This window comes from Phascolarctos cinereus, unplaced genomic scaffold (assembly GCF_003287225.1).
Source record: "Phascolarctos cinereus isolate Bilbo 61053 unplaced genomic scaffold, phaCin_HiC Scaffold_726;HRSCAF=1367, whole genome shotgun sequence".
Classification (NCBI taxonomy): domain Eukaryota; kingdom Metazoa; phylum Chordata; class Mammalia; order Diprotodontia; family Phascolarctidae; genus Phascolarctos; species Phascolarctos cinereus.
The window spans coordinates 263,198,927-263,225,699 of record NW_027556098.1 but is presented as its reverse complement, the minus strand read 5'-3'; the positions used below and the strand labels follow the sequence as shown (position 1 = coordinate 263,225,699).

General features: G+C 40.0%; 1 protein-coding gene across 1 annotated transcript; it reads right to left on the bottom strand.

The window, feature by feature from the left end:
• Positions 1-309: 309 nt before the first annotated feature.
• LOC110195855 (potassium-transporting ATPase alpha chain 2-like) lies at positions 310-26,503 on the bottom strand. The gene is given in 24 exon segments (XM_020968790.2): positions 310-703; positions 828-919; positions 1,383-1,484; positions 2,416-2,549; positions 3,958-4,103; positions 4,270-4,393; positions 5,586-5,740; positions 5,847-6,015; positions 7,196-7,346; positions 9,988-10,124; positions 11,344-11,519; positions 12,908-13,100; positions 15,164-15,298; positions 17,437-17,546; positions 17,725-17,923; positions 18,825-19,093; positions 19,396-19,513; positions 19,873-20,007; positions 21,213-21,326; positions 21,891-22,061; positions 22,063-22,095; positions 23,779-23,838; positions 25,151-25,303; positions 26,495-26,503. Coding segments are annotated over 24 exon segments (3,114 nt in total). The 3' UTR covers positions 310-674.
• Between the last annotated feature and the right edge of the window lie 270 nt (positions 26,504-26,773).

The following is a 26,773-nucleotide window of genomic DNA, read 5'->3' as shown; positions in this document are numbered from 1 at the left end:
TAAGTCAATCTATCCAGGTTTTCTGGCTCTGAAACCCCACTCCCACTCTATACTGCATAAGTAGTGGCTGGAAGGGAGGAGGGAGAGAATGAAATGATGAATCACTCAAACACAATTTTTGATATCTTTTTCCTTCCATTATTCCAACAGCACAAAGAAATTTAATTAGTAGTTTTCAAATACTTTCCTAATTGAAATAGAGCACATTCTCAGGGAGTCTAAAAACAACACAGTCACAACTCTATTTTATAAAATACTTTTTACTTTAAAATGTGTTCATTCTAGGCCAATCTATCAGGGTTTGTGCTACATACAATTGTGCCCAGGTTGTGTTCATAAAACTCAACAATATGAAATACAATGCAAGTGCAGGTTTTACAATAGCATTAAACATTGTGGAAAGTTATGTACAGATTCAACAGGTTGTTTTACTTCTCCACATCCTTCACAGTTTATACATTTTAAACAAACAAGAAGGACAGTAGGTAAGGAGCAGAAGAAAAACAAGCTATACAAAAAGCTAAATCTCATTTTTACAATACATTAACTGAGAATCTTCTTCTCACATGTGGATTCTGACTATGCCCATATTGCACAGGAGACTTGCCAGCAGAGGTGAACAATGAACATCATCAGGGAGAAATTAATAAAAGTCTTAGGAACCAAAAGCAATTTCAGTAATACATGGTCTTATCCCACCAGCCTGTAGGGGGAGAAAAAAAGTCAACAAGAAATATGGAGCCTGAGGGAGATGTAAAAAGGCAAATGCTCAATAAACCTCAGCAGGGTCTCCCAAATCCAAATTCTTCTCCTTTGAGGTTACTTACTTCCTGGATAGCGCCTGATTAGGAGTTTTCGGAACTCATCATATAGCCAGATGACAATGGCGTATGGTACCGCCACAAACCAATATTGGACCCTGGAAATGAAATGGAGCCAAATGCAAGATTCAAAGTGTATCAGAAGACAAGAACCAGCTTCTCAGGTAAATGGTGGTGGGGCTGGTGACTTCACTGCCTTCTTGGCATCTGTAATAATTTCAGGTGGATTCAAAGCAGAGAAGGCTTTTTTCTAAATTAGCCAAAACCAGCTCTTTTCTTTGAAGGCATAATACAAAACAAGGAGTACTCAAAGATGAAGACCATACAGTGTGCTTTTTTTTCCCTTCAAATCTTTCAAAAGGGAATGTGGATTTGAATTCATTCTCATTTCCTTCAATGGCTTGACCAGGCCCACCATTTTTTCAGAAAAGGTTTTTGGTCTCCAGTCCTCACTACCTTATTTCTGCTCTAGACATCCTCATGCTACCCCAGCCTGGTCTCCATCTGTCCTCAGAGTGGTGGTCAGTGCTCTCCCTTCCCACATTAGGGCACATAACTCACCAAAGCGTGATGAAATTCAGGATTGGGATACCTCCAAATCCACAGGAGAGGATTACTGCTATGATAATTTGAGATGCAATCCCAACCCAGATGTATTTATTTCTGTACAAAGTATAAATATGAGCAGAGTTTTAATACACTTGGTTATTCCTTCCCTCTTCCTAGCTTCCCTGTTATTGTAGAGAATTATACCACCAAATTCCTAGTTACTCAGACTCCCAACCTACAGGTCATCTCCTCACTATCTCCCTGCCAGCCATATCTAATCAGCTGCCAAATTTGTTGATTTCATCCTTGTGACATCTCCCAGCCAAGAGTTCTTCTTAGCTTCCTGCCCTCACTAAATTCCCTATCACATCCTGGACAAAATAAACATATTGTATGTATGTATGTGTGTATATATTAAATATGTATGCATACAAAATTCTAGTTGTGATTCAAAGCCCTTCATAAATCCCCTTCACATTTCCCCCTCCCCCACACTTCTTCAGTATTCTTACACCCCACCACAACATACTACTTTGTGGTCCATTGACACTGACTTTCTTGCTAAGCCTCACACAAGACATTCCATCTTCCCAGCTCTGGGCATTTTCACTGGATGTCCCTCAAGCTTAGAATGGTCTCTTTCCCCATCTCTATCTCTTGTCTTCCTTCCAGTCCCAGCTAAAATCCCACCTTCTATAGGAAGCCTTTCCCAATTCCTCTTAATGCTATTACCTTCTCTCTGTCATTTATCTCCAGTTTATACTATATACATTTTGTTTGTATGCAATTGTTTGCATGTTGTCTCCCTTGAGAGCAGAAATATACCTTTGTCTTTCTTTATGGCCCAAAGCTTAGCACACTGCCAACACATGTAGGGCACTTAAAATGTATTTACTGACTGACTGGAGCCCATCAGGCTAATATGACTCAGAGTAACGTCAAACAATCTTTTCCCATGGTAGGTATCCTAACATCAGTCCCTTTGATGAACCAACAGAATTCCACGCTCTTTGCATGATAAGCTTCTGAGAAGTCTAGTTGATACCTGAAGAGACCTTGCTGGAAAATTGAGTTTTTCCGAGTTTTTCTGATGATCACATCTGCAATTTGCTGGACCATGACTGCAACAAAGTAAGCAGTGTATCCAGTGCACTCCAAGTACTTCCGCTGATACTTTGTCTGCAAATGATCAGAAGGGGAATAAGTGTGGAGACAGATGGTTACCCAGTTTTCCAAAAAAGGTAACAGTTGAGTAGGAAAGAAAAGATGATTTAATTTATCTTGCTTATCCCCATATGTTGTACCTTGCAGCCTAATTGTTCTTTTCTGTCTGTTACAAAGCTGATGTGTGTCAGCTCTGGAAAACTATTACCAAAAGCAAGAACAAGTCCTGCTAAAGGTCAGAACTCTTCAAATAAAATAATTGCCATTTCCATTCTGGAAAATGAGCTACATCCCCATTAGGCACAATTTTACTCTCATGTTCTGCCCTCCTACCAACTTGGACTACTGATAACTCTAGGAATCTAGGATGACCCAGATGATCTCCTCTCTTTCTCCTAAGGAACTGCATACCCAAAGAGCAATCACTTTCCATTCACAATCAAACTTCCCTCCATGAGGCTCTCATCTCATTGCTGTTTAAAAAAATAATTAGTAAATTTTGTTTTAACAAAAGAAAAAATGTATATATATATATATATATATATATATAATTTAATAATAACAACTAGCACATATGTAGCATTTTAAAGGTTATGTCATTGGGTTCTCCCAACAACTCTGTCAAGAAGGCACTATTATTATTCCCATTTTATGGATAAAGAAACTAAGGGTCATAGAAGATAAGTGACTTGCCCATGGTAACCCAGCCAGTGAGTTTCAGGCAGGATTTTAATTCAGGTCTTCCTGACTCCCAGCCCAGAGCTTTAACTACTGTGCCACCCAAATTCCAAAAATAGCTAATGAGTTAGTAATCAACATTGTCCACTGTATTTAACCTGAAATCTGGAGCTATTCAATGTAGTCTTCATTTACATATCTCAGGGCAATGTGGATAGTTTCATTCTCTTCATTTCCCTCTTTTTTAATAAAGAAAAACAATTAAATGAAGAAAACCAGTACATTGGCCATTTGGCATTCCCTCCTATTGCTCGCCACCTCTCAGTTGAGAAGACAGGAACGTATTTCATCATCAGAGACCATCCCTTGAAGGTTTCATTCCTTCCATTTCCAAAACTTGCTACCATGACTGCACCCTTTTCACTGAAACCTCCTCCACAAATCATCGGTTCCTCAGAGTATTTTCTCCCACCATTAGAATGTAAGATCCTTAAGGTCAGGTGCAGATTCCATTATGTCTATAATAAATGCTTTTTCATTGGTCGTATTTATATCCCACATGCTTAGTACACTGTCTAGTGTATAGTCATCACTGAACAAATGCTTGGTGATGTTTTCATTCACTCATTGATTCTAATAAGGTAGCATCACTAAGGCAGTGTAGAACATGGAATTTCAGCATCAATCAGGTCAAATGGGCAATAGAATAAGAGAATGAATGAGATTGAAATTTTGACTCCCTTACCCATTCTTGTCCATAACTGTCTTCAAGGTCATTAAGAATACCATTTTCCCATAGTGGCCGTAAGTAAAGGAGCCTATCAGGCTTGAATCCCTGCACTGCATAGACAGTGAAGTAGGCAAAGAAACCTCCCACAGATTGCAAGATTCCTAGAGGACAAAGGAGATGTAGGAACAGATGAGTTCAGGATAGTCTCTTTTCAATTCTCTCCCATCCAAAAAAAAATGAAAAGGCAGTTTCTGATTGCTTTAGGAAACAGCCTTAGGAAAGACTTTTGGTACTAAAGTGACAGGTGGGAGTTAGATCTCAGCATACCAATTTGCAGGTAGGAGTACAAAGCCAACTGATGATTCACCAGTCTGTCCTTTTTCTTGTGGCGTGGCTTCCAGCTCATGATATCACTCTCAGCTTTCTCATAGGCTAAGGCAATGGAAGGAATCTATAGAGGGGAAAGAAAATGGTGAAACCCAGTCACTTACCACTGCCCTATAGCTAGAACACAGCCAATCAGTATTTAGATAGCAAAGAGAAGATACAGAGAGAGAGAAAATAAGTGAGCCCTAACTCTCTGGAAGCAGCCTGACCAAAAACTTTGAAGTTTTCAAGCAACAAGATCCATTTGCCATTAATTTCAAAAGAAACAGATCTCTAACCATGTCAAAATGTGTGAGCAGCCCAGTATATTACTATCTGTAGAGAAGAAAAGCAGGAAGGTTGGCAAGGGGCTGCCAAGGGCTATTTCCCTTCTTTTCCATGCTTTTCAAAGTCATGTGAATAATGTACCCTCAGCAATGTTAATTATTATTCAGTTATTCTGAATTGTCTGTTGTAGATTTAGAGCACCTGGGTTGGTACCACCTTTACCTCTTATTAAGTACTTGGTGTGCCCTTGCACAAATCATTGGTCCCCAATTTCCTTATGTATAAAATGAAGAGGCTGAACTGGATAACCTCTAATCTCCCACCCCTAGATCTCTGATCCTATGAATTAATTTGGTTGATCCCAGATGCAGAGACAATTTAGGAAATTACACTGGCCTATGCTCAGCATTTTGTCTCTAGACCAGAAGATTCTTGAAAATATGAATAATACCATTTTTCCTGTTTTCTACTCATTTACTCCATCCACTAGTCTCCGTTATACTTCCTTTAACAAGTGGCCCCCTCCTTGACAGAGGGAAGATTTAATTAAACTGCCACATGTAAAGGCAATATTTTAATCATAGGAGTTTTAAGAGATCTTAGGTGAACTACCCTTTATTGAATTAATAGAGCCTTGGATTAGTTAAGGGGCTGTATTCTACAATGTTTCTTGGGCCTCACAAACCTGTTTGGGCCCCTAAACATTTTGCAGACTACTTTGGTGGTAGCCTCACCTGTAATCCTTGATCATTGTCCCCAGTTCAAGAATAAGGAACCTGAGAAATAGACACTGTACACATTTTTGGAGGGTAAAGTAAATGGAATCATTTGGAAAGCTCAGTTCAAGACAGTGTTGATTTTATTATCAATTTCTTGACAAGTTAATTAAATCTCTTCAGGGGACCAGAAGGGAAAAAAATGGTCACAGAAGCTTATAGTATCTGATATAATATTTATTTGATTTCCTAGTTCCTCAGTTATCTACTTACAACATCAGTGCCCAAGTCTATGAACAAGATGGCCATGGTACCAATGGGCAGGGGGACCCCAGCAATAATGAAGATCAGAAAAGGGATAAGCTCTGCGATGTTTTTGGTCAGGGTGAAGGCAATGATTTTCTTCAGATTGTCAAAGATTAGGCGACCTATGAAGAGAATGCTCTTGTCAGAGAAATAACCCTCAAACCACCAGGTTAAATCAACTATAAGGGCACATCTAAGATGTCTTTTGTATGCAAGGACCTTACTTACCTTCTTCTATACCTGTCACTATAGAGGAAAAGTTGTCATCTAGTAAGACCATGTCTGCTGCATTTTTTGCTGCATCAGAACCTGCAAAACCCATAGCAATCCCAATATCGGCCTTCTTCAGGGCTGGGGAATCATTAACACCATCTCCTGTCACTGCAACAACAGCATCCTGGAAGAACAAAGTAAGATTTAAACTTTTAATTTTAAATCTAGAAACTTCAAGAAGTAGCCAAGTTTGGAATATTGATCAAAATAATAGCCTCCATCTGCTCTGGAAATTAAGAAGACTCTGTGTTCAGCAAGAGTCCATTTTGGGGGGGAGGGAGGGTTATGTTGCCTTGTGGTATAAAGAATAAGAGGGATAAGTCCCGAAGTAAGACCTTCTTAAACGAATGCAGATGAAAGATAAGATGGCAGAGGACAGAGACAGGTATCACTCCAGGTCTCCTGATAAAATATTGTCTGTGAGGTCACATTCTTTCCTTAGTTATCTCCACAGCTTGGGCCAGCTAAACTAATTCACTCAACAGAGAAGTCATAATTAGAGAATGACGAATAGATAGGCCACCATCTTCTTCAAACTCTAACAGAGGTTTCACTCATTCAAGCCAAGGCCATGGTATAGGAATATGATGATAAATACTATTGTGCTGGAAGAAATAATGAAAGAGACCATTGCAGAGAACCCTGGAAAGATTTTTACGAGCTGATGCAGAGTGAAGAAATCAGAACCAGAATAATTTATATATTAATAACTTTCTTAAGACAAACTAACATTGGATGATGTTATTAAACAATGATCAACCACTATTCCAGTGGCCTGATGATGAAGCATCCTACCCATCTCCTGGCAGAGAGGTAAAGTCAAGGGCGAGAATAAGACATTTTTTTGGACATGGCCAGTGAAGGAATCTGCTTTGTCTGATGATACATATTTTATAAAGCTTTTGTTTTTCTCTTTTGTCTTTCTTTCCCCAATGAGGGAGGAATTATTTTTTGTTAGCTGAAAAACACTTGAATATAAACTCCTTAAGGGATTGTTTTGTCATTGTATTTCCAATACCTAGCACAGTGCCAAGAACAAAATAATGCTTAATGAATGCTGGAGAAATTTAATTGAATTTCCTTGAAAGAACTAGCCATTTATTTTCCTGAGCCTTGTGAAGGAACCATAGCTGTGTTTTGGGAAAGAGCTTTCTGTTATGATAAGGCTTCCCCTCAGGTTCAATGACAGTCTGAAGGTATCTGATTCAGATTCACTGGAGTACCTGTCAATCAGTCAATAAACATTTATTAGGCACCTACTGTATGCCAGGCACATATTGAGCTCTACCTCCCCAATGGCTCACCTGTCTCTGACAGCCCTCCACAATGATCAGCTTCTGCTGGGGAGACGTCCTTGCAAACACAATTTCGGTGTGGTAGATCAGGAGCTCATCCAGCTCCTCTGGGCTCATCTCCTTCAGCTCCATTCCACTGACCACAGCTGCCTTTGCCTCCCTAGAAGGGCCAAAGCAAAACCCAGTAAGGAAAAAGGACAGCTGTAATGCTGAGGGATCCTCCTTGATCAAGGTAACCCAGTAGGTAACAACACTGTGAAGGGAACTAGCCCCTCACTTCTTCACTAATGTTCCTAACGCTATTGCAAAATAGAGAAGCCTAGCTCAGTGATAGGCTTTGCCATCCCCATTCAAAATGGGGAAGCAGAGGCTACCAGGGGAGCAAATGGAACAAATAACACTAAGTCCCCTCCCCTTACAGAGGAGACCCCAAAAGGGCTGGCTGTGAGAAGCAATGGCTGGCTGCTCCCTGTGTTTGCAATGCCCTCCCTTAGTATTATCCTCTGGCTGTTGAATTTCTCTTTGTCCTTTAAAACCCAACTCAACATTTTGCCTCATCAATGAAGACTTCCCTGCTTTTCCCAGCTGGTAACTACTATTTCCTTTTTTAAACTACCTAGCACTTTGCTTGTTTCTTTCTTATGTGTGTATTATTTTGTATTCAATTCAATAAATAAATGTTTATTAAATGCTTATTGCACATTAGAGTCTATGCTTGGCACTAGGATACAAGGGCAAAATAGACCCTGACCTCAAAGAGTTTACATTCTACTGGAGGAGGCAAAGAAGATGTACATGAATAAATATAGTCATTTCAGGGGGATGTGAGAGAGCACAATCAACTAGGAAGACCAGAAAAGAATCTCCAAGGCAGGCCCCTGAGCTGAATCTTGAACAAAGTCAGGAATTCTAAGATGCACGGGTAAGAAAGGAAGACATTTTAGGTATGGAAGACAACCTATACAAAGGCAGAGAGATGAGTTCAGGAGCAGCTGACAGGCTAGTCTAACATGCATGAAGGGAAGAAAAATGGGAGACAGATTGGGCAAGACCTTAAATGCCAGGGGAGGATATGTATTTTAACCTAGAGGCCACAGGAAATTTTAAAGTAGCCATTGACATGAGTCATTCCTGCGTCTTAGGGAGATTAATTTGGCAAATATGTAGAGCTTTCTATTTTGTTATCAAAAAGATGAGCAGAAGGCTTTGTGACACTTTGGTTTGGGACTGCACACAGCTAACCACTGATCTAACAAATATTTGACAAATATCAGATACATTTTAATATGATAAAGTATACCACAAATTCATGTTGGAATGGGTCAGAAAGGAATGTATTTGAATTATAGTTCTATTATGTCTTTCCTTCATGAACTTGGGTTCATTTCTACCCATTTAGGCATCAGTTCAGTTCTTACCAATAAAATAGAGGTGTGTGGATTACACAAGGGATTCTTTACCCTTATTTTGTCATTGACTTCTTTGGCAGTCTGGTAAAATCTATGAATCTCTTCTTATAATAGTGATTTTAAATGCATAAAGCAAAATGCAGAAGATCACAAAGGAAACAAAGTATATTGAAATTTAGCTATAAAAATTTTTTTTAAAAATTCATGGAACCCAGGTTAAGAACTCCTGGACTAGATGAGCCTTCTCTAATGTCTCTTCCAGTTCTAACTTTTTCAATTCCAATGTGGAACTAAAATTGGATCAAGAATAATTTTTTTTTATTTATAGCAGCTGTTTTTGTGGTGGCTAAGAATTGCAAATCAAAGGGATGCCCATCAATTGGGAAATGGCTAAACAAGCTGTGGTATATAATAATAATGGAACAGTATTGTGCTAAAAGAAATGACAAGTGGGATGATTTCAGAAAAAACTGGAAAGACTTAAATGAACTGATGCAAAGTGAAGTGAACAGAACCAGGAGTACATTACACATAGTAATAGCAATATTGTATGATGAAGAACTATGAATAAATTAGCTATTCTCAGTAATACAATGATCTAAGACAATCCCAAAGGACTAATGATTAAGCATACTATCTGCCTCTAGAGAAAGAACTGATATTGTTTCAACACAGACTGAAAGCACTATTTTTTATTTTCTTTCTTTAATTCTTTTATTTTTGAGACTTCTTGTACAAAACGACTATTATGGAAATGTTTAAAATAATTGCACATGTATAACCTGTATCTGATTGCTTACCATTTCAGGGAGAGGGGAAGAGAAATAAGGAAAGAGGGATGGAATTTGCAACCTAAAAAATTTTTTTTAAAGTTTAAAAATTGGTTTAACATGTAATTGGGGAATATATGTATTTATATGTATATTACATATATATGTATATATGTATATTTTATATATATATACACACACACATACACACATTTTTTTTCTTAAAAGAACACCATTTGTGGTAGTTTCTTGAACTCTCTAGTGGAAAGACAATTGTGTGTGTATGTGTATGTGTATACATGTGTGCAGGTATATGTATATGTGTATTTAAAGAACTGATACAGCAACAGCAGCCTAAGAGGCTGTGGGCCAAAAACTATGAGCCACTAACACTACAGCTCTTTGGGGTTTTTTTGTTTGTTTGGTTGGTTGGGTAATGGGGGGTAAGTGACTTGCCCAGGGTCACACAGCTAGTAAGTATTATGTGTCTGAAGCCAGATTTGAACTCAGGTCCTCCTGAATCCAGGGCCAGTGCTCTATCCACTCTGCCACCTAGCTGCCCCTGACTACAGCTCTTTGGAAACAAAGAGATGGGAAAGAGTTGGATTACCATTGCTCTTACCTTTTGTTAACTTGTTCTACAGGAATTTTAAGACGTTTTGCTATGTCTTCCACAGTCTCACTATTGGCTGAAATGATGCCCACACTTCTGGCAATAGCTTTGGCTGTGATTGGATGATCACCTGTCACCATGATAACCTAAAATGAGGAGACACAGATATGATCAATGAGAAGCAAGCCTAGCAAAAGCGCGTGACTGCTCTTGCCTGAATTGCCCTTTGGGGGACTTTTGGTTGTGATGTGTATCTTTCCTCCACCTGGAAGAGTCTAGCACCAGTAAATTTTCCAAATATCTGCTTGTCAACATTCCCTGATACTGAAGGAGGGAGCCTTTATTGTTTTGCATAGTTCTTATCCAGCATTCAGGGGAAAAGGGATTTATGGGACAGCCTTAGATTTTTTTTAAAATAGTATATAAAGTAGAATTACATAATCTACTTTAGGGGATTACAAAGATAAAAGGAGCTAGAAAAATACTTAAAGATAGACCTTATCTTTATACAGTACATTGTAGCTTAAAAGGTCATTGTTTCTACACAACAATAACAATGGTTTACATTAAATAGAATTTCAAGGTTTGCAAAGTACTCTATCTTCTTTTTTTAGATGAAGAAAACAGAAACCCAGGGAGGTTAAGTGATTTGCCCAAAATTAAGGAGTTTATAAGTGGAAGAGTTGGGAAGAGAGTCCTATGCCATACTGGTCATTTTTTTTAAAAGACTTTTTTTTTTCTCTTTTCATTACTTGTCATGGTTCATGGGGAAAACATAATGGGATTAAATAAGATAATATATGTAAAGACTTTGCAAACCATACAAGTGCTCTATTTAGCTGTTCCTTTGGATCTCTCCATTGTACCAGACTCAAGGACTGGAGTGTTAGACTAAACAGTAACTGTACTGAGAAGAAATTTCTCTATAGAATTCCAATAAACCAATGTTCCAATAACCAATAAAAACCTAACATTGTAAACATAAAAAGAATAGAAGCTGAGGCTGGGCCAGTAATTTCATTGATGAGGAAATGCCCTCTCCCATTGCAGATTGGCACCTTTTCAGCAACTCTCAAGAGAGTTGTGTAGAATACTGGGAGGTTATCACTGTCCTGTCCAGGATCACCTAGCCAGCATTTATCAGGGGAAGATTGAGTCTGTCATGTGTGAGAGGGATTTGAATCCAGGTCTTCCTGGTTTTGAAGCCAGCTCTCTATCCATTCCTTCATGATACCTCTCAAATGAAAAATGGAAATGGAAAACATATGGGATTGATAGAGAGAAGTTTATTATAAAATGAAACTTCCTCAGAGGAACTTTAGCACCTATGAAACACTGCAAGAGGTAGGAAAAAAAGAATTCTACCTTGATGCCAGCGCTGCGGCATTTCATGACTGCATCAGGGACAGTGGATCTAGGGGGATCAATCAGTGATATCAGCCCCACAAAGCAGAGGTCAGAGGTGGGAAAGTTCATGGACTCTACATCAAAGGTATAGGTATCTGGAAACTCATCTTCTGGCAGGTAGAGATGACAGAAACCTAGGATAGAAACACATGAAGCACATTGAAGCATCAAAGTTCTTTTCTTGAATGGAAACTTGAGTCCCTTCCTTGCATCTTCTGTAGATATTTTGGGAAAGGAATCTTAGGGACAGGACAGAATCCTCTGCTTTTGATAATGATTAGCAATTAGGATATTATAAAAGCCATTCTAGAATCAAATTCAAAATTAGGTTAAAGAAGCTGAAAAAGACCTTACATGACAACTCCTTACAATCCAAAGTCCTCAGTTTTAGTCATAAGGAAACTGAAGCCTGGACTTGAAAGTTCAGGTAGGACAGCTCCTAAAAGCTACCCTAGTTGGGTTCAATATATCTGATGTGTAAAAATCTCCCCATTTTCCGGGAGCTACAATTTTTTAAAACTCTCTAGCATGCCTTCCTTCCCCAGGTTCATCATTGGGAAATCTCATTATGCTGCAAGACTGGATCTACCTGGTACATCTCAGTACCCTCAGCTTTTCTCATTGGACCCTATGACTAGAAGACAGGGACATGGGGTCTAAGGTATTAAAATTTTGTTAGACAAAAAAAGGGAAGTTTCTTTCCTGGGAATCCCCCCATGCTAACAGATAGCTCCAAACTATTTAAAAAAAAAGATTTTTAAAAAGCATAGATCATTCTCTGACTTCAGAAAAACCTGGGAAGACTTATATGGTCTGATGCTGAGTGAAGTGAGCAGAACCCAGAGGACTTTGTATACAATAGCAGCCACGTTATGCAATGACTAAGAATGTTAAACTGAACCCTTCTCAGCATTACGAGGATCTAAGACATCTCCAGAGGCCTCGGGATGGAAAATGCTGTCCACATCCAAAGAAAGAACTATGGAAGTTGAATCGCTCTCACTTAATTTTACCTTAAGTTGAATTTTGTTTCATCTTTCTGATGGTTCCTCCTATTGGTTTTAATTTTTACTTACAACTTCACTAATGTGAAAATATGTTTAATGGGTATGTAAATGTAAAGCCTATGTCAGATTGTGCACCGTCTTGGGGGGGGGGAGAAAAAGGGAGAAAAAATTTTCAACTCAAAAGCATATGGAAAAAAAATTTTTTTAAAAACTAAAAAATTCTTTCAAGGATCCATGAATTTGTTGATAGTTTCTGCATTAGAGAATAAGGGACCATTAATAAAATCAGGGATCCTTGAAGCATTTTTGTGAGTATGTTTAAGCATTAAGTATGCTTTTCTTTCCCCCCACACACCTTCCAATGTCCTTTAGAAACATATATTATATTGATTCATTTCCTTCCCTTGGTATCACCTTCCACTGTTTTTAGTAAACGTATCTATTTTCTCAATTTCAGTCCTTTGTGTACTAGTGCCTAGTGGCCCCTTCTCTGTCACCTTCCCAGGCCAACTCACCCAGCACTCTCTCCCCTAAGCCCCCCAGCTCCATGTATGCAGTCTGGAAGGCCTCTGCTGTGCTTTCATCAAGAGGCTGTTCCTGGCCATGGATCATGATGGTGCTGCATTTCTCCAGGATCCTCTCGGGGGCTCCTTTCATCACCAAGAGGAAGCGCTGGTCATTGGGGTCTTCTGTCTCATGGATGGAGAGCTGGGAGGAAGGAATGAAGTGAATGTGTTAAATGGGGCATGTCACTCTTATTGTCGCTGCTAAGAGGACTGAAGAGCTCATCCACAACTAGCCACATGCCAGGAGAAGGAAAGTCATCTCTTACTCTTTGTATCCTTGACCACCTTGCAATGGAAACAGGAGGCATCTCAATGCCCTTGGTGTGCATTGAAGCCTCCTCTATTGATGGGATCAAGGAGCCAGAGCTGGAAGGGACCTTAGAGACCATATGGTCCAGGTTCCTCATTTTATAGGTGAAAGATCTGAAGCCCAGAGAGGTTAAATGACTTGCCTCACTTGAACCGCACAAGAAGTAAATGGCAGAGTTAAGATTTGAATCCAAGGGGGGCAGCTAGGTGGCGCAGTGGATAGAGCACCAGCCCTGAAGTCAGGAGGACCTGAGTTCAAAGCCAGCCTCAAACCAAACATTTGATACTTACTGGCTGTGTGACCCTGGGCAAGTCACTTAACCCCAATTGCCTAAAAAAAAAGGGGGGGGAGATTTGAATCCAAGACTCCTCCCTCCACAGTTAAGGTTCCTTTTGTTGTGATGTGCTATTCAAACCCACAAAGGAGGCTTAAACTTGGCCCCAACTTAAAGCTGCAGCCTGGGCTTTCATATGAGAAATCAAGAGACTCAAACTGCAGCAGTGCCTCTCTCTAAAAGGAAGAGAGGTCCTTTCAGGGGGTGGCACCATTCCACTGAGTGTCATGCTCAGGGCAGGATTATCTACTGCAGGTTTGGTAGCAGCAGGAATCATCTACTTCTGCGATCCCTTCCCCTCTTCCAGGTGTCAGTCTATTATTACAGTTCATGGCTAGAGAGAGACTGGGGCAGGAGGCCCATAGTCTCAACTGGACAGGGTTTCTTGGTGATACAGAGAATGGAGACCAGCAAAACTCTCCATACCCTTTGATTCAGCAATAGCACTGCTATATCTATATCCCAAAGACATCCATAAAAAGGGAAAAGGACCTATTTTGGTTTTGGTTTTGGGGGGTTTTGTTTTTTTGTTTGTTTGGTGAGGCAATTGCGGTTACGTGACTTGCCCAGGGTCATACAGCTAGTAAGTTTCAAATGTCTGGTCTGAGAGGCCAGATTTGAACTCAGGTACTCCTGACTCCAGGACCAATGCTCTATGCACTGTGCCATGTAGCTGCTCCCAAGGACCTATTTTTACAAGAGTATTTACAGCAACTCTTTTTGTGGTTGCTAAGAACTGGAAATCAGAGGGATGCCCATTGATTGGGGAATGGCTGTAGTTCATGATTGAATGAAATATTATTGTGCTATAAGAAATGACAAGCAGGATGATTTCAGAAAAATCTGGAAAGGTTTACATGAACTTATGCATAGTGAAATGAACAGCACCAGGAGAGGGTTGTACACAATAACAACAATACTGTTCAACGAAGAATTGTGGATGACTTAGCTATTCTCAGAAATACAATGATCCAAGACAATCAATCCCAAAGAACTAAGGATGAAGCATACTATCCATCTCCAGAGAAAGAATTGATATTCATTGAATACAGACTGAAACATGCTATTTTTCACTTTCTTTCTCTCTTTTTTTTCTTTTATTCAAGTCTTCATGTACAAAATGACTAATAAGGAAATATCTTACGTAAGTGCATCTGTACAACCTATATCTGATTGCTTACCATCTCAGGAAGGGGAGGTGAGGGTAGGAAAGAGAACTTGGAACTCAAAACTTTAAAGGAAAATGTTTAAAAGTTAGGGGGAGGGGGGATGAAAGACAAACAACTCCTTTAGTGCCTCTGATAGTAACTAGGCAACAACAAGCTAGACACCAAATCCTTCAGCACCAGAAACTAAGACAGTGGCCAGGAATGGATTTTTTTCAGGGAGACTCACATCCTAGCTTCTCTAGACTCATCCTCCTTTCCCTACTGTGCTTCTGGGAAAACAATAGCCCAAAGTAGCCCAGGCTCTAGACCTGTGGAGACTTTTTATAACTGCAAGTAAGAACACCATTGGGCTAAGTAAGAAATAAGATCCCTGGTCATGAGGAAAAACCTACCTGGAATTTGTTGAAGGAATTAAAAGGGATTTCAGCCACTTTTCTGTTTCTTTTTCTTCTTTCTATCACATCACCCATTATGACTTCTGAGAACTTCAGGAGGGCAGCTTCTGAGGCATCTCCCATCACTACTTTCTAGAAATTTTTTTTTCAAAAACAGAATAAAACAAATCAAATTATAATCACAGTCTGGCTCTTCCGTGGCTTTTAAAATTAACCTATATTTTTTTAATACCTGCTTTGTGCTTAGGTGCTACAGGTAATAAGGAGAGGAGGAAAGATGTTTGCCCTCAAAGAGTTTATCCTCTAATTGAAGACAGAAGATAAATGAATAAGACAAGACAATAGGATTAAGCTTTGAAACTGCATTGTAGAAAGATGAGATCACTAAGGGTCCAGAGCAGTTAGGGTACTGAGGTTTTTTCCCATGGATCATTTGAGCTAGGCCTAGAAACATCAGAAAAGAGGAGAAATGAAGAAATTTTTTAAAAGGCAAAAATATAAATGAATCATGAAGAAAAAAAAGGATAACATATTATCAATCAAGATTGTAATGAAACAGTCCTAATTAAAGCTAGGAAACAGTGGGGAAACAAATTTGGATAGGGCAGGGTGAGGCTATGTTAAAGAGGAGCTTGAAAACCAGGTAGAATCTGGATAATATAATGAACTAATGAAGCATTGAAGAGTAAACAGAAGAGAAAGATGAAAAAATAAGGTGTTTAAGCCTGGCAGTGGGATGTAGGAAGAATTAGAACAGCATGAAACTAAGATCCAGCAGCCCAGTTAGGTGACTGCTCTAGTACTCTAGGAAAAGGGTGATGAGGGCAGAACCCAAGAAGTTAGAGAAGTGAGTGACACAATTAAGGGAGGTTGGGGTGGGGGACTGAAGAAGGCATTTATGGTCACCCCATGGATATTGGAAATAAAAGAAATAGTCAAAGGAAACTCCAAACTTTGGGCTTGGACAACAGGAAGAATGTGGCATTAATAGACAAGAAAACTAGGAGAGGACACTGACTTGTGGAGTTTGGGGAGAGCAAGATGGCAGAGCAAGTATTCCAGCTCCCTGACCTCAACCAGAGAGCCAAAGAGAATGAATGAAAGGTGACCAGGGAGTCTGTGTCATCTGGGAAAAGCCAGGTTACAGTAAGAGCTAGTACATGGAAGGAATGGGAGACGAATAGATTTAAGATGAAGGTAAGTTTGTTACCTATTGAACAGGCATTCCAGAGGATACCTTGGAAAAGATGGAGTTAGGACGGAACTTGGGGGGGGAGGGGAATGAGGAGTGAGGTGGTAGGGGGTGTTGAGTGGAATTTGGATAATGCCCTACTGGAGTTCAGAGATAAGCATAAAGAGTTTAGAGATAAGTTGAAGAGGTGAACAGGTGTTGTGTCCCTGCTCAAGAAGCTTCATTAGCTCCCTGTTGCCCTCTCGAATCAAATCCAAACTCTCCTATTTGGCATTTAAAGCGCTTCATGATCTGGCTCTGTAACCTACCTGTCCTTTCTACTAGTTACACATTACTGCCCTTAGCTGTCACGGGTACCAAATTAGACTGCTTCCTACTCCCCTTAATCAGTAGTCTATCTCCCATGTTCTTGCCGTTGCACTGGCCATCTGTCTTAAATGCTGAGACCCACATTCTCCTCAACTCTGCCTTTTGTTACTCTTTCCTCCATGCAGTTTTCAGCCCAAGTGCAACTCATGACAAAAGACCTTTGCTGATTTCCCAACTTACTAGTGTTTCTCACTCATATTTACCTTTGTGCATATAGTTTTTCCTCAGTAGAATGTGAGCTCCTAAAGGCCAGGGACTATATGTGTCTGGTTACCCTAGTGCCTAGCACATAGTAAGTGCTTAATAAATGCTGATTTCAATGGCTTAAATGAGTTGAGTCTTGGAGGAACAAATGGGATTAATTTACATACTTTGAGCACTAGAGAATAAGATCATAAAATTTCCTTCCATAGGGTGTTGAAGGAACCACAATGAACTGCAGCCTTGTTCAAACTATTGCAAAGTACTACCTGAAGTCAGTATTTTAAGACTTCCTCCACTTTTTCCTATGACTCTACAAAGAAAAGTAGAATGAAGCCAAGGTATGATTTTGTTACTTGGCTAGATAACATGCTGGCAGTTCAAACTAACTCTTGTGTACAGTAACTTCTCATCTCATTAAGTGGCAGTACAGCAGAACGGGATGGAAGACAGCAAGATGACCTGGAGATTGGCTTTGACATCACACCCAGATGAGCAGAAGACCTACCTTCATGATGGGGACACTTTCCTGTCTTGGTGCAAACTCAGCTCTGTTGCACAGTGTTACAATCTTGGATAAGGAGGCCCAGGTTGCAGAACTTTGGTCAAATATCTGATCTGAAAAGCAAGAGAAAGAATAATGTAGCACATAGAAGACTGCTACGGGAGAGGAGAGTGAGTTTGTATATCCACAGGGTCCAAACAAATCTCAGAAACAGCCTGCTCACCCTATCAGGGTTAGCATTAACTTCCCATGCTCAGTCCCACCTCCTTGAGATTGCTTCCAAAGCCTCACCATTCTGATTTTCACTTGTATCAGCCTGATAGATCTGCTTGTCAAACCACAGATGGGCCACAGTCATTCTGTTTTGTGTTAAGGTCCCAGTCTTGTCAGAGCAGATGATGGAGGTGGAGCCCAGAGTTTCTACTGCTTCCAGGTTCTTCACCAGACAGTTCTTCTTGGCCATCCTTTTTGCTGTCAGGGACAGGCTCACCTACAAATGAAAGAAGGAAAGAAACGTAAACCCCAGTGAGTCAAAATGATATGACCTTTTGCTTAACCATTTTTGTAGAGACCACATTTTGACCTATCTTTTACAAATAATCATGGCTCAATATTTGTGGCTAGATGAATTTGGGGGTACAATCATGATTGCTATACAGAAAGTTTGAGTATTTTATTGGTTAAATGATCCCAAGAGGCTTTTGTTTTTAAGGAAACAAAATCCTAATTGTGGTTCTTTCCTCTTTTGAATGAAGTGATCCACAATGACTTGAGTTGCAAAGGAGATGTCAACAAGTCTGTACCATATGGATGAAAATCACCATTTGACCATGGGTCAACTTGAGTGACCGTGTCCATCTCCAGAAAGATTGTAAGGCAGCTGTGCCCAAGTGGACATCCTAAATATAAAAGATATATAAGGGATACTCATCTCATACTCTGGGTCTTCAAGGAGCTATTATGTACCTTCTTAAATACACTCTAGGGTTCAATATCTTCTACACCTCAGTTTACAGGTTGGGATCAGGTAAGAGATCCACACAGAGACTGCTTTATAATTTGAAGTTCACTCTTTGGATCTCTCACTTCGCTTCCAACCAAGACTAGTGCAGACAAATGTATACATAAGCTTACTTACACATCTCCTGAAAATGAAGATTTGTACCTTGTGATCTTGGTTTCTAATGCTGAAACTATCCTAAGTGACCCTATTTTTTCCTCTAATACCCAACCTGTTTAAGACATTCAGGTATTGCCTCCCATTGGGGAAAATATTCTACCCTAAAACACTGAAATAACTTGTAATATACCAGCTCATGTGGGGAATTGAATATTCTATGTTAGGAATATAAGGATCAAGGCAGAGAGCATAGATCACATCACAGACTTACAGTGACAGCAGCCACCAGACCTTCTGGTACATTGGCCAAAATAATGCCGATGAGGAAGATGACAGCATCGAGGACCCGGTATTGCATGCATATTGCAATGATGAAGAACACGATACCAATAGAAACTGCTACCCCTGCTACAATATGGACAAAGTGCTCAATTTCAATGGCAATTGGTGTCTTCTCATGCCCAAGAGATGAAGCCAGTAAGGCAATTCTTCCAATGACAGTGCGGTCACCTGTGTTGATGACCATTCCAGTTGCTGTGCCTGGAAGGAAAGTATATACATGATATATCAGGAGGTGTTGCCTATAAGGGATACAGACTTCTTGAGCTTCTGTCTTCATCCTCTGGCCTGACATGACCACCAGGTAGGCATTGCCCTGATGTGAAGAACTGCATGATATTAGATCAAGTGTTGTCATATTGGGTACAACTATGTCTTTTTGGTTTTCCTTAGGGAAAAAAGTCTTGTATGAAGTGATGAGAAGGAGACTAAGAAGTAGAGACTGAGTAGAAGAACTCTTAATTTTTATAGAATGTTGGCTTCAAATATTCCACTAGACCTACCTTCCAGACAAGTTGTAGAATAAAAGCTGATGTTCTTTGTCTCCAAAGGATTCTCATGGGTAATATGACAAGTACGAGACTGAGGCTTTGATTCCCCAGTAAGAGATGAATTATCTACCTGCAAATGAATTCAATTCAACTTAACATTTATGAACCACCTATTATTTTCAAGATACAGTGCAAAGTACCAGAGTTCTTAAAAAAAAATCTCTAACCTGAAGAACTTTCCTTTCTACTAGGTAGGAGAAAAAGGAGGTGAGGTGAAAGAAACAATATGCACATTTGAAGTAAAGACAAAGTTTAAACTCAATAGTACTCAGTAATTTCATGAAGACAGATTTAAGAAAGGTCTAGAATTAGGCATTTTGGCTGTCTTGCCCATTTGGTTTAATCAAGGACTATTGGGTGGGATTGTAGGTTACAGAGACTGGGAACAGATCCAATTATCCTTAGACAGAACAATACATTGATGCTTACCTTACATCCCTGTGAGGCCAGGATCCTGATATCAGCAGGAATCTGGTCTCCACCCTTAATCTCTACAATATCTCCTACAACCAGATGCTCTGCAGGGATCTCCCTCTTTTTCCCATCTCTGATGACAAAAGCTTTCTGGGAAATGAAAATGAAAAAGAAACTTCAGACCCTGACATGGTTATCTTCTTCATCTACCCTTGATCTGGATGCTCAACATCACAGGATATTGCAGCTTTAGCTACAGCAAGACTAATGAGTGGCATTTACATAATGCTTTAAGACCTGCAAAGTTCTTTACATGCTATCTCATTTGATCCTTACAACAACCCTAAGAGGTAGCTGCTATTATTGTTTTCATTTTACAGATGAGGAAACTGAGGCCAAGAGAGATTAAGTGACCTGCCCAGGGTCATAAACTAGTGTTTGAGGCAGGATTTGAACTCAGGTGTTCTTGGTTCCAAATCCAAAACTCTATCCACTATGTCATTGGCTATAAGTAGAGCAATAAGTATTTCTCTTGGGCCCTGAAGGCCTCTTAATGCTGTAGTGCACAGGGGGACCAGAAAACATTGAGAAAAGATTGGAGTGAATTGTGGACTTGACAGAGAGAAAGACCAACAGCTGCCTGCAGGAATTGATGCTAGCTACAGAATGTTAGATTGAACAGAGAAGACACAAGTCAAAATCCAGGGTCTTCAACTGTGAGCAATCTTGGAGTCCAACAAGTCCAATACCTGTGAGAACACAGAGGCCCAGAAAAAGTTCAGTGACTGCCCTAAGATCATGCAGCTAGGAAGCATCTGAGGGAGCCAAGTTTTCCTGACTCCAAGTCTAGTGTCCTATCCTCATTGCCATGCTGTCTTTATGTGATATAAATCATAATTGTACAGTGATGACCTGGATTCTTGACTTCTTTATGCAAAGAAGGGAGCCAACTCCCTTTCCCCTCCCCCAATTAAGGTCAGCAGTTCCTTTGGCCATCATGGAGGAAAATTGTCAGTTTTAAACATAACACAGAAAACTGCCAGGAAGACCATTCTATGCCATGGGAAGAGCATTAGGTTCAGCCATTCTGCCAGCCTTCTGGTGGCAACATCAGTGCATGCAGGCAAAGAATTGGGGAGAGAAAAGGGATAGAATGAATACATACTCATCCTCCCAGGTAGATATGGTCACTCTCTGGCCTGATAAAAAGCTCATTTAAAGTTACTGTTCAAACTTCTTAGGTGGCACTTTATAAGTGAATGAAGAACAAACCAGGCAGAGCTATATGAAGATTTAGAAGTAGCAATAAGTGGTGTTTACCATGACACAGCTCTAAGGAATTTTGAACTACTTACCCGAGGAATCATTTTAGTGAAACTGGCAATGATGTTGGTGCTTTTTGCCTCTTGGTAATAAGCAAACATCCCAGTGAGGATGACCACCATGATGAGCACAACACCTAAATAGACCTGCATGAAAGGGAAAGGAGACCTAAGTCACAGAAGCATATGCTCAAAATGAATCAGGTACCATTTAGGATGAGAATTTCAACCTGCAAGTAAGTTAGATGCCCAATTATTTGTTATATAGGTCAGTGGGGAATCATTTCATACATTTTGGTTGCCAGGCCCTAGAAGTCTCCTAAAGGCTTCCCTAAATGCTTCACATGCTAAATTAAGAAATGAGGAAGTAAGGCCTTGAGAGGATGAGGTTAGAGCCCAAGGATGTGCATATTGATATGGCACTTTTGTCCCTTAGGAGCCCATGATGCTTTCCTGTTTCATCTCTGTGGCATAGAAACAGCAAACGTCAGGACATCTCCACCCTTACCTTCTATCTTACAGATGTAGCAACTTCAGCCTGGAGAATTCTAGTAACATGACCCCACTCAAGAATGATTCCCTGGCAGAATCATGATTGAATTTCCCTTCTATCAGTCCAGGACTCTATGAGAGCTCTTAGTCTCTGGCACCCCTTCTATGATAGAGAAACCAATGACAAAAACCATTGCAGGAAGCCTTTTAGGTACTTACGTTGTCCATGGAAGCAGACTTGTCCTTTGAAAATTCAATCAGATATGCAATGAAACACAAAACAGCTCCTGCCCACAAAAGGCTGGAGAATCCACCCACCATTTGCTTGAGGAATTTGATGATTTCTGGAGATTCTTTGGGTGGAGTAAGGACATTGGGGCCATTCTGAGCCCAAGAGTTCTGCAACTCTTGTGCTAGCGAGACCCTGCAAAGACAAAGTCAGGAAAAATAGGTGCTAAAGAATGACTGGACATTCTTAGCCTTGTGGACATAAAACTCTAGGGAGTGGTTTGGTTTGGTTTTTGCAGGGGGTTGGAGGGATCCCTGTATTTGTGGTGAAATCCTAGCTTTGTGAAGCTCCTAGTTGTTTTATAGCTTGTACATCTGAATTTTTTTTTCATAAAAAGGAAAACACCAATTTAGATTTCCCAAAAAGCTATCCTGCATGGCTATATAAAGAAGAGGAAATACCTTTTCTTGGATGAAGAGTAAAAATTTGTAGAGAAGAGATCAAAACAAGATAGTTTGTAGCCCTGAAGTCAGAGGACCTGGATTCAGATCTTGCCTCTGATACCATTTTGCGACCTTAGGCAAGTTACAATCTCTTTTGTCCTCAGTCTTCTCTTTTGTAAAATTAGTAGGCTGGGCTAGAAGGCCTCTGAGGTTTTTTTTCTAACTCTAGTTCTATGATCTTTCAATGATAATCGGGCTAAAATCAAAATAGTTCTTACTCAGAAAAAAAAAATCTTATTATGATCCACTGAATAATAGATGTTGCTAAGCCAGTCCTTTTCTTTTATATTCACCCTAGATAGGATATTACCCAGATATGAAATCCTCTCCATCCTTCAAGACTTCACTCACATTTCACCTACTCTGTGAAGCATTACCTTGTCACCCTAGCCTGATGTGAACCCTAGGAAATGTCATGGTCTATCCAGACAACTTTGATTGTACCACAGTTGTACTTAATACATCTTAATACATTAAAATTCATCTGCTTTTTCTTATATTTATTTGTATACATGGTAGCCACCTCCTTTCCCTTCCTAGGCTGTAAACACTCTGAAGGGAGGAATTATATTTTATTCACCTTTAAATCCCCTTCTACACCAAACATAAATGTTTTAATAAGTGTCTGTTGAATGAGTAATCAACTCAATATTATCCAACTGGAATACTTGCTCTGGAGCAAGTATGCATACAGTGCTGCTAAAAACAAAAACAAACAAAAAATGCCTCATGACAAGACATTAAAATGTTATGAAGTTCTATCTTAATTGAGATCTACAATAGAAAGCAGTATCAGTTTTTTGTGGAAGAAAAACTTGGAAGGGGTTTGTTTGCCCACCAATATGTACCTGGTTATTCTCATCTTTTAGTTATATACAGCATAACCCCTCTCAGACTATAAGGTCCATAAGACAAGGAATGTGCAGAACTAAGGGACCAAACCAATAAAAAGATTCCAACCCTCCTGTTCCATGATACTATGTACTTATTGGCGCGGCTATTCTTCCAATCAAGCAGGGAGAAGTCACATCCTTCTTTCCTCTCACAAGCCCTCAGGAAGACAAGGACAAGAATAACCCTTTTTAAGAAATGGAAATAAAGTTTAGTCCTTTACCAGAGACATTGCATCCTTCCCATCATTCAGGGGATCCCTTTGGAAGAGATGACTAAGTCTGTGAACCCAGTCAAGGGACATCAAGGAGAACCAGGTAATCTTTCTTATCAAGCAGCTCAACAAAGATAACTGGGACACTAGCTTTACTCTAAGTTGCTACAATGAATTACTGACACTGAAGTGTTTCCCACCTTTCCTCATCCTCTAAAAGACAAAGAATCAAGCCCCTGATGTTGGTCCTTCATCCTCTCAGTGACTTACTTGGACGATGTTTGTTCCATACTTGTCTTCTAATTCCTTAGTGCTGAGTTTGTGGTCATCCTAAGATTCCAAAGGAAAAAAAAAAAGAGAAAGAGCCATGTAAGTGAGAAACAGCATACATTAAGTGACTATTTCTCACCAGCCATTAGAACAATGGGACAAAGCTGGATTCAGGCCATAGAATCCCAGAATACGAAGGAGCCATGGAAGTCATGGATGACCTGGGTTCTGGGGTCAAGTCCTGCCTCAGACACCTGCTAGCTGTGTAATTAGCTCACAGGCAAGTCACCTACACTCTCATTGCCCCATATAGCTAAAAGTTTAGGTTTATCAACAGATCTCATCTATTAAAAGTAGAGGGAATTTCCGTGCTGGTAATTCTCTACCTAAATTTCCATGTACCCTTTCCTACTACAAAAAGACATACCCTTGCTTACTCTACCTTCTGTAATTCTTCCCATTTCAATGCAGGGTAAACAAAAACTCAAGAGTTTCTGTATTAGTTCCTTGCCCAATTAGGGCTACTATAAGAGCTAAAAATCATTCATTTTCTTCTCCCTTACTTTAAGCCAAAACTATATGCAAATGATCTTCTGATTATGATAACTAAATCTTTGAGCTCCACATGACAAGGCTTCATGCAGAATACAGGAATCATCCAATAAAGATAGCCACCAGGCAAAGATTATATCAGCCTAATTTTAACATGGAGCAAATTTAATAATAGCCATCATTTATATATACCTTATTATATGCCAGATACTGTGCCAAATGCTTTACAATTACTATTTTATTTGATCCCCACAACAACCCTGGAAGGTTGGTGCTATTTTCCTCATTTTGCTGATTAGGAAATTGAGGCAAATACAAGTTAAATCACTTGTTCAGGAGGGTCACAGAGCTTATGAGTGTCTGAAGCCAGATGTGAACTCAGGTCTTACTGCCTCCAGGACCAGCACTATGTCTCATTGCCCTATCTAGCTGCTCAAGTACATTTAAATTTTTTAATTTTAAAAATTTCTCAGGTGCATTTTTAAAAAAAACCTCAAACACTGGGTTTTTCTTTTGTTGGTATCTAATAGAGGCAACTCAATGAGGCTTTGGGTCCTGTAGACAACATGGCAATAATACTGACTTTAATTTAGTGTCTGGATTGTAGAGATTTGAATCCTGACTCTACTAATTACTACTTCTGTGATAGTCTCTGTGCCTCAGTTTCTTCATCTACAAAATGATGGTGCTGGACTAGATAATTGTTAAGGTCAATTTCTGCTCTAAGCCATCTGTTCCCTTGGCAGAGCAAAAGTGTCATGAAAAAAATAAATAGAAGGAACTTAGCCAAGGTGCTCCCAGTCAGCTTAGGATAACTGACCAGATCAAGGTCTTTCTTGAGTTCTTTTTGGTGGTCCTTCTTACTGTGTCTCTTCCTCTTTTCTTTGCCATCACCCTCATCTGATCTTTCAGTGTCTACTCTTTCAATGTCCTTTGTTCCATTGACCGCAATAGAGTAAATTTCTTGTTTTTCCTGAAATGGAAGTAAAGATTGAGTGTCAGTTGAAAACTAGTCTTTTGTGGAGTTGGGGTCTTTGAGATCAAAGGCATAAAAATTAGGGAAGTTGGAAGAAGAAGGAATGCATCAGAACAGGTCTGTAAAAATATCTTCTGACTCCCCTTCCTCTCATCTACAAATTTAAGGAGAGAGCAAGATAAGTAGAGGATGGAATGTATCTGGAGTATGGATGGAAAAGTCATCTTTCCTCCCTTAACCCCAAAGGCCATTTCCCTTTTCTTTCCTCTTCTTAGGGCAAGACCTTAGGATTTCTTTGCTGCTTCTTAAGAAAGACACTGAGACAATTAAACACACTCACAGGTAGGATGAGCAAAACTTCTTTTAAATGGATGATTGGGTAGGTTCCCAGAAGTTTTGGCAAGGTGATCCAATCTTAGGGTAGATCAGAAGAAACATTGTCCCTTAACGCTAGAACAGACCTTCCAATGGAGGGAAGGGAACAAGTATTTATTAATAGTATGTGTCAGGCACTCTGGAAAAGCCCTTTATAAATATTATCTCATTTGATGAAGGAGCCACAGATCTTTCAGACATTTTCCTTTGACTAAAAAAAAAAAAATCCCAGTCTAGAAGCCAACACTTCACTATGAAACCCAAGGGAGTTTGTCCGTTTTCTGGAGAAAAGGGACCTGGGTCTCAATAACATAATCTGGAGAAGTTAAAACAGAAGGAAGCTCCCCAAGGCCATGATTCCCCTCTTCTCCGCTGCCAAGTTTCCCAAGGTAAATTTGTTATTTTCCTCTCTCCTCACAAAAGATCTAGGCTCAGATATTCATGCTGAACCTGGAGTTTTTTAGAAATTTTTTTGTAGACGGTTGGGTTAGAGGATATGGGGATTTGGGGATATTCCTTTTCACCTCTGAAGAAACTGATAAAACCTGAGGACAGAGAGATTGTAATGAACAGATTACAATTCCTTATTCCTGCTTTCTCCACCTTGTGAAATCCTCCCACCCTACATTTTCCCCTGCCTTTCCCAGACCCTGGGGCCTGTTTTCTCTTTCCAGGTAAAGGCAAAGTATCCTTAAATTGGTGTAGGCAGCTATGTGGATACTAATTTGCCACTTCAGCCTAATCCCTTTCTTCTCTGATCAACCCAGGACTGTGGGGGTAGTGATTTGAGGCAAGGTGCAACACAACAAATACCTTGCCCATGAATGTCGATGGCGAGGGTCCGAGGCTGGGGTGTGGCAGTGGGGTCCTGGGCTGAGGGAGCAGTGAAGAATTCAAGGAATTGAGCCGCAAGTCAAAGAACTCAGGAGTCCGGCGATCAGGTCACAGGAGCTCGCAGGTTCGAGCGGGAAAGCTGTCCGGTCCCGGCGGCAATCCCAGAGTCAGTTACGGGGTAACATCCTGACAGGTTCAGTAGACTGCTCCCTGCAGAGAAGTGTGCCCATGCCCTCCTCCTTTTAAGTCACCACCTGG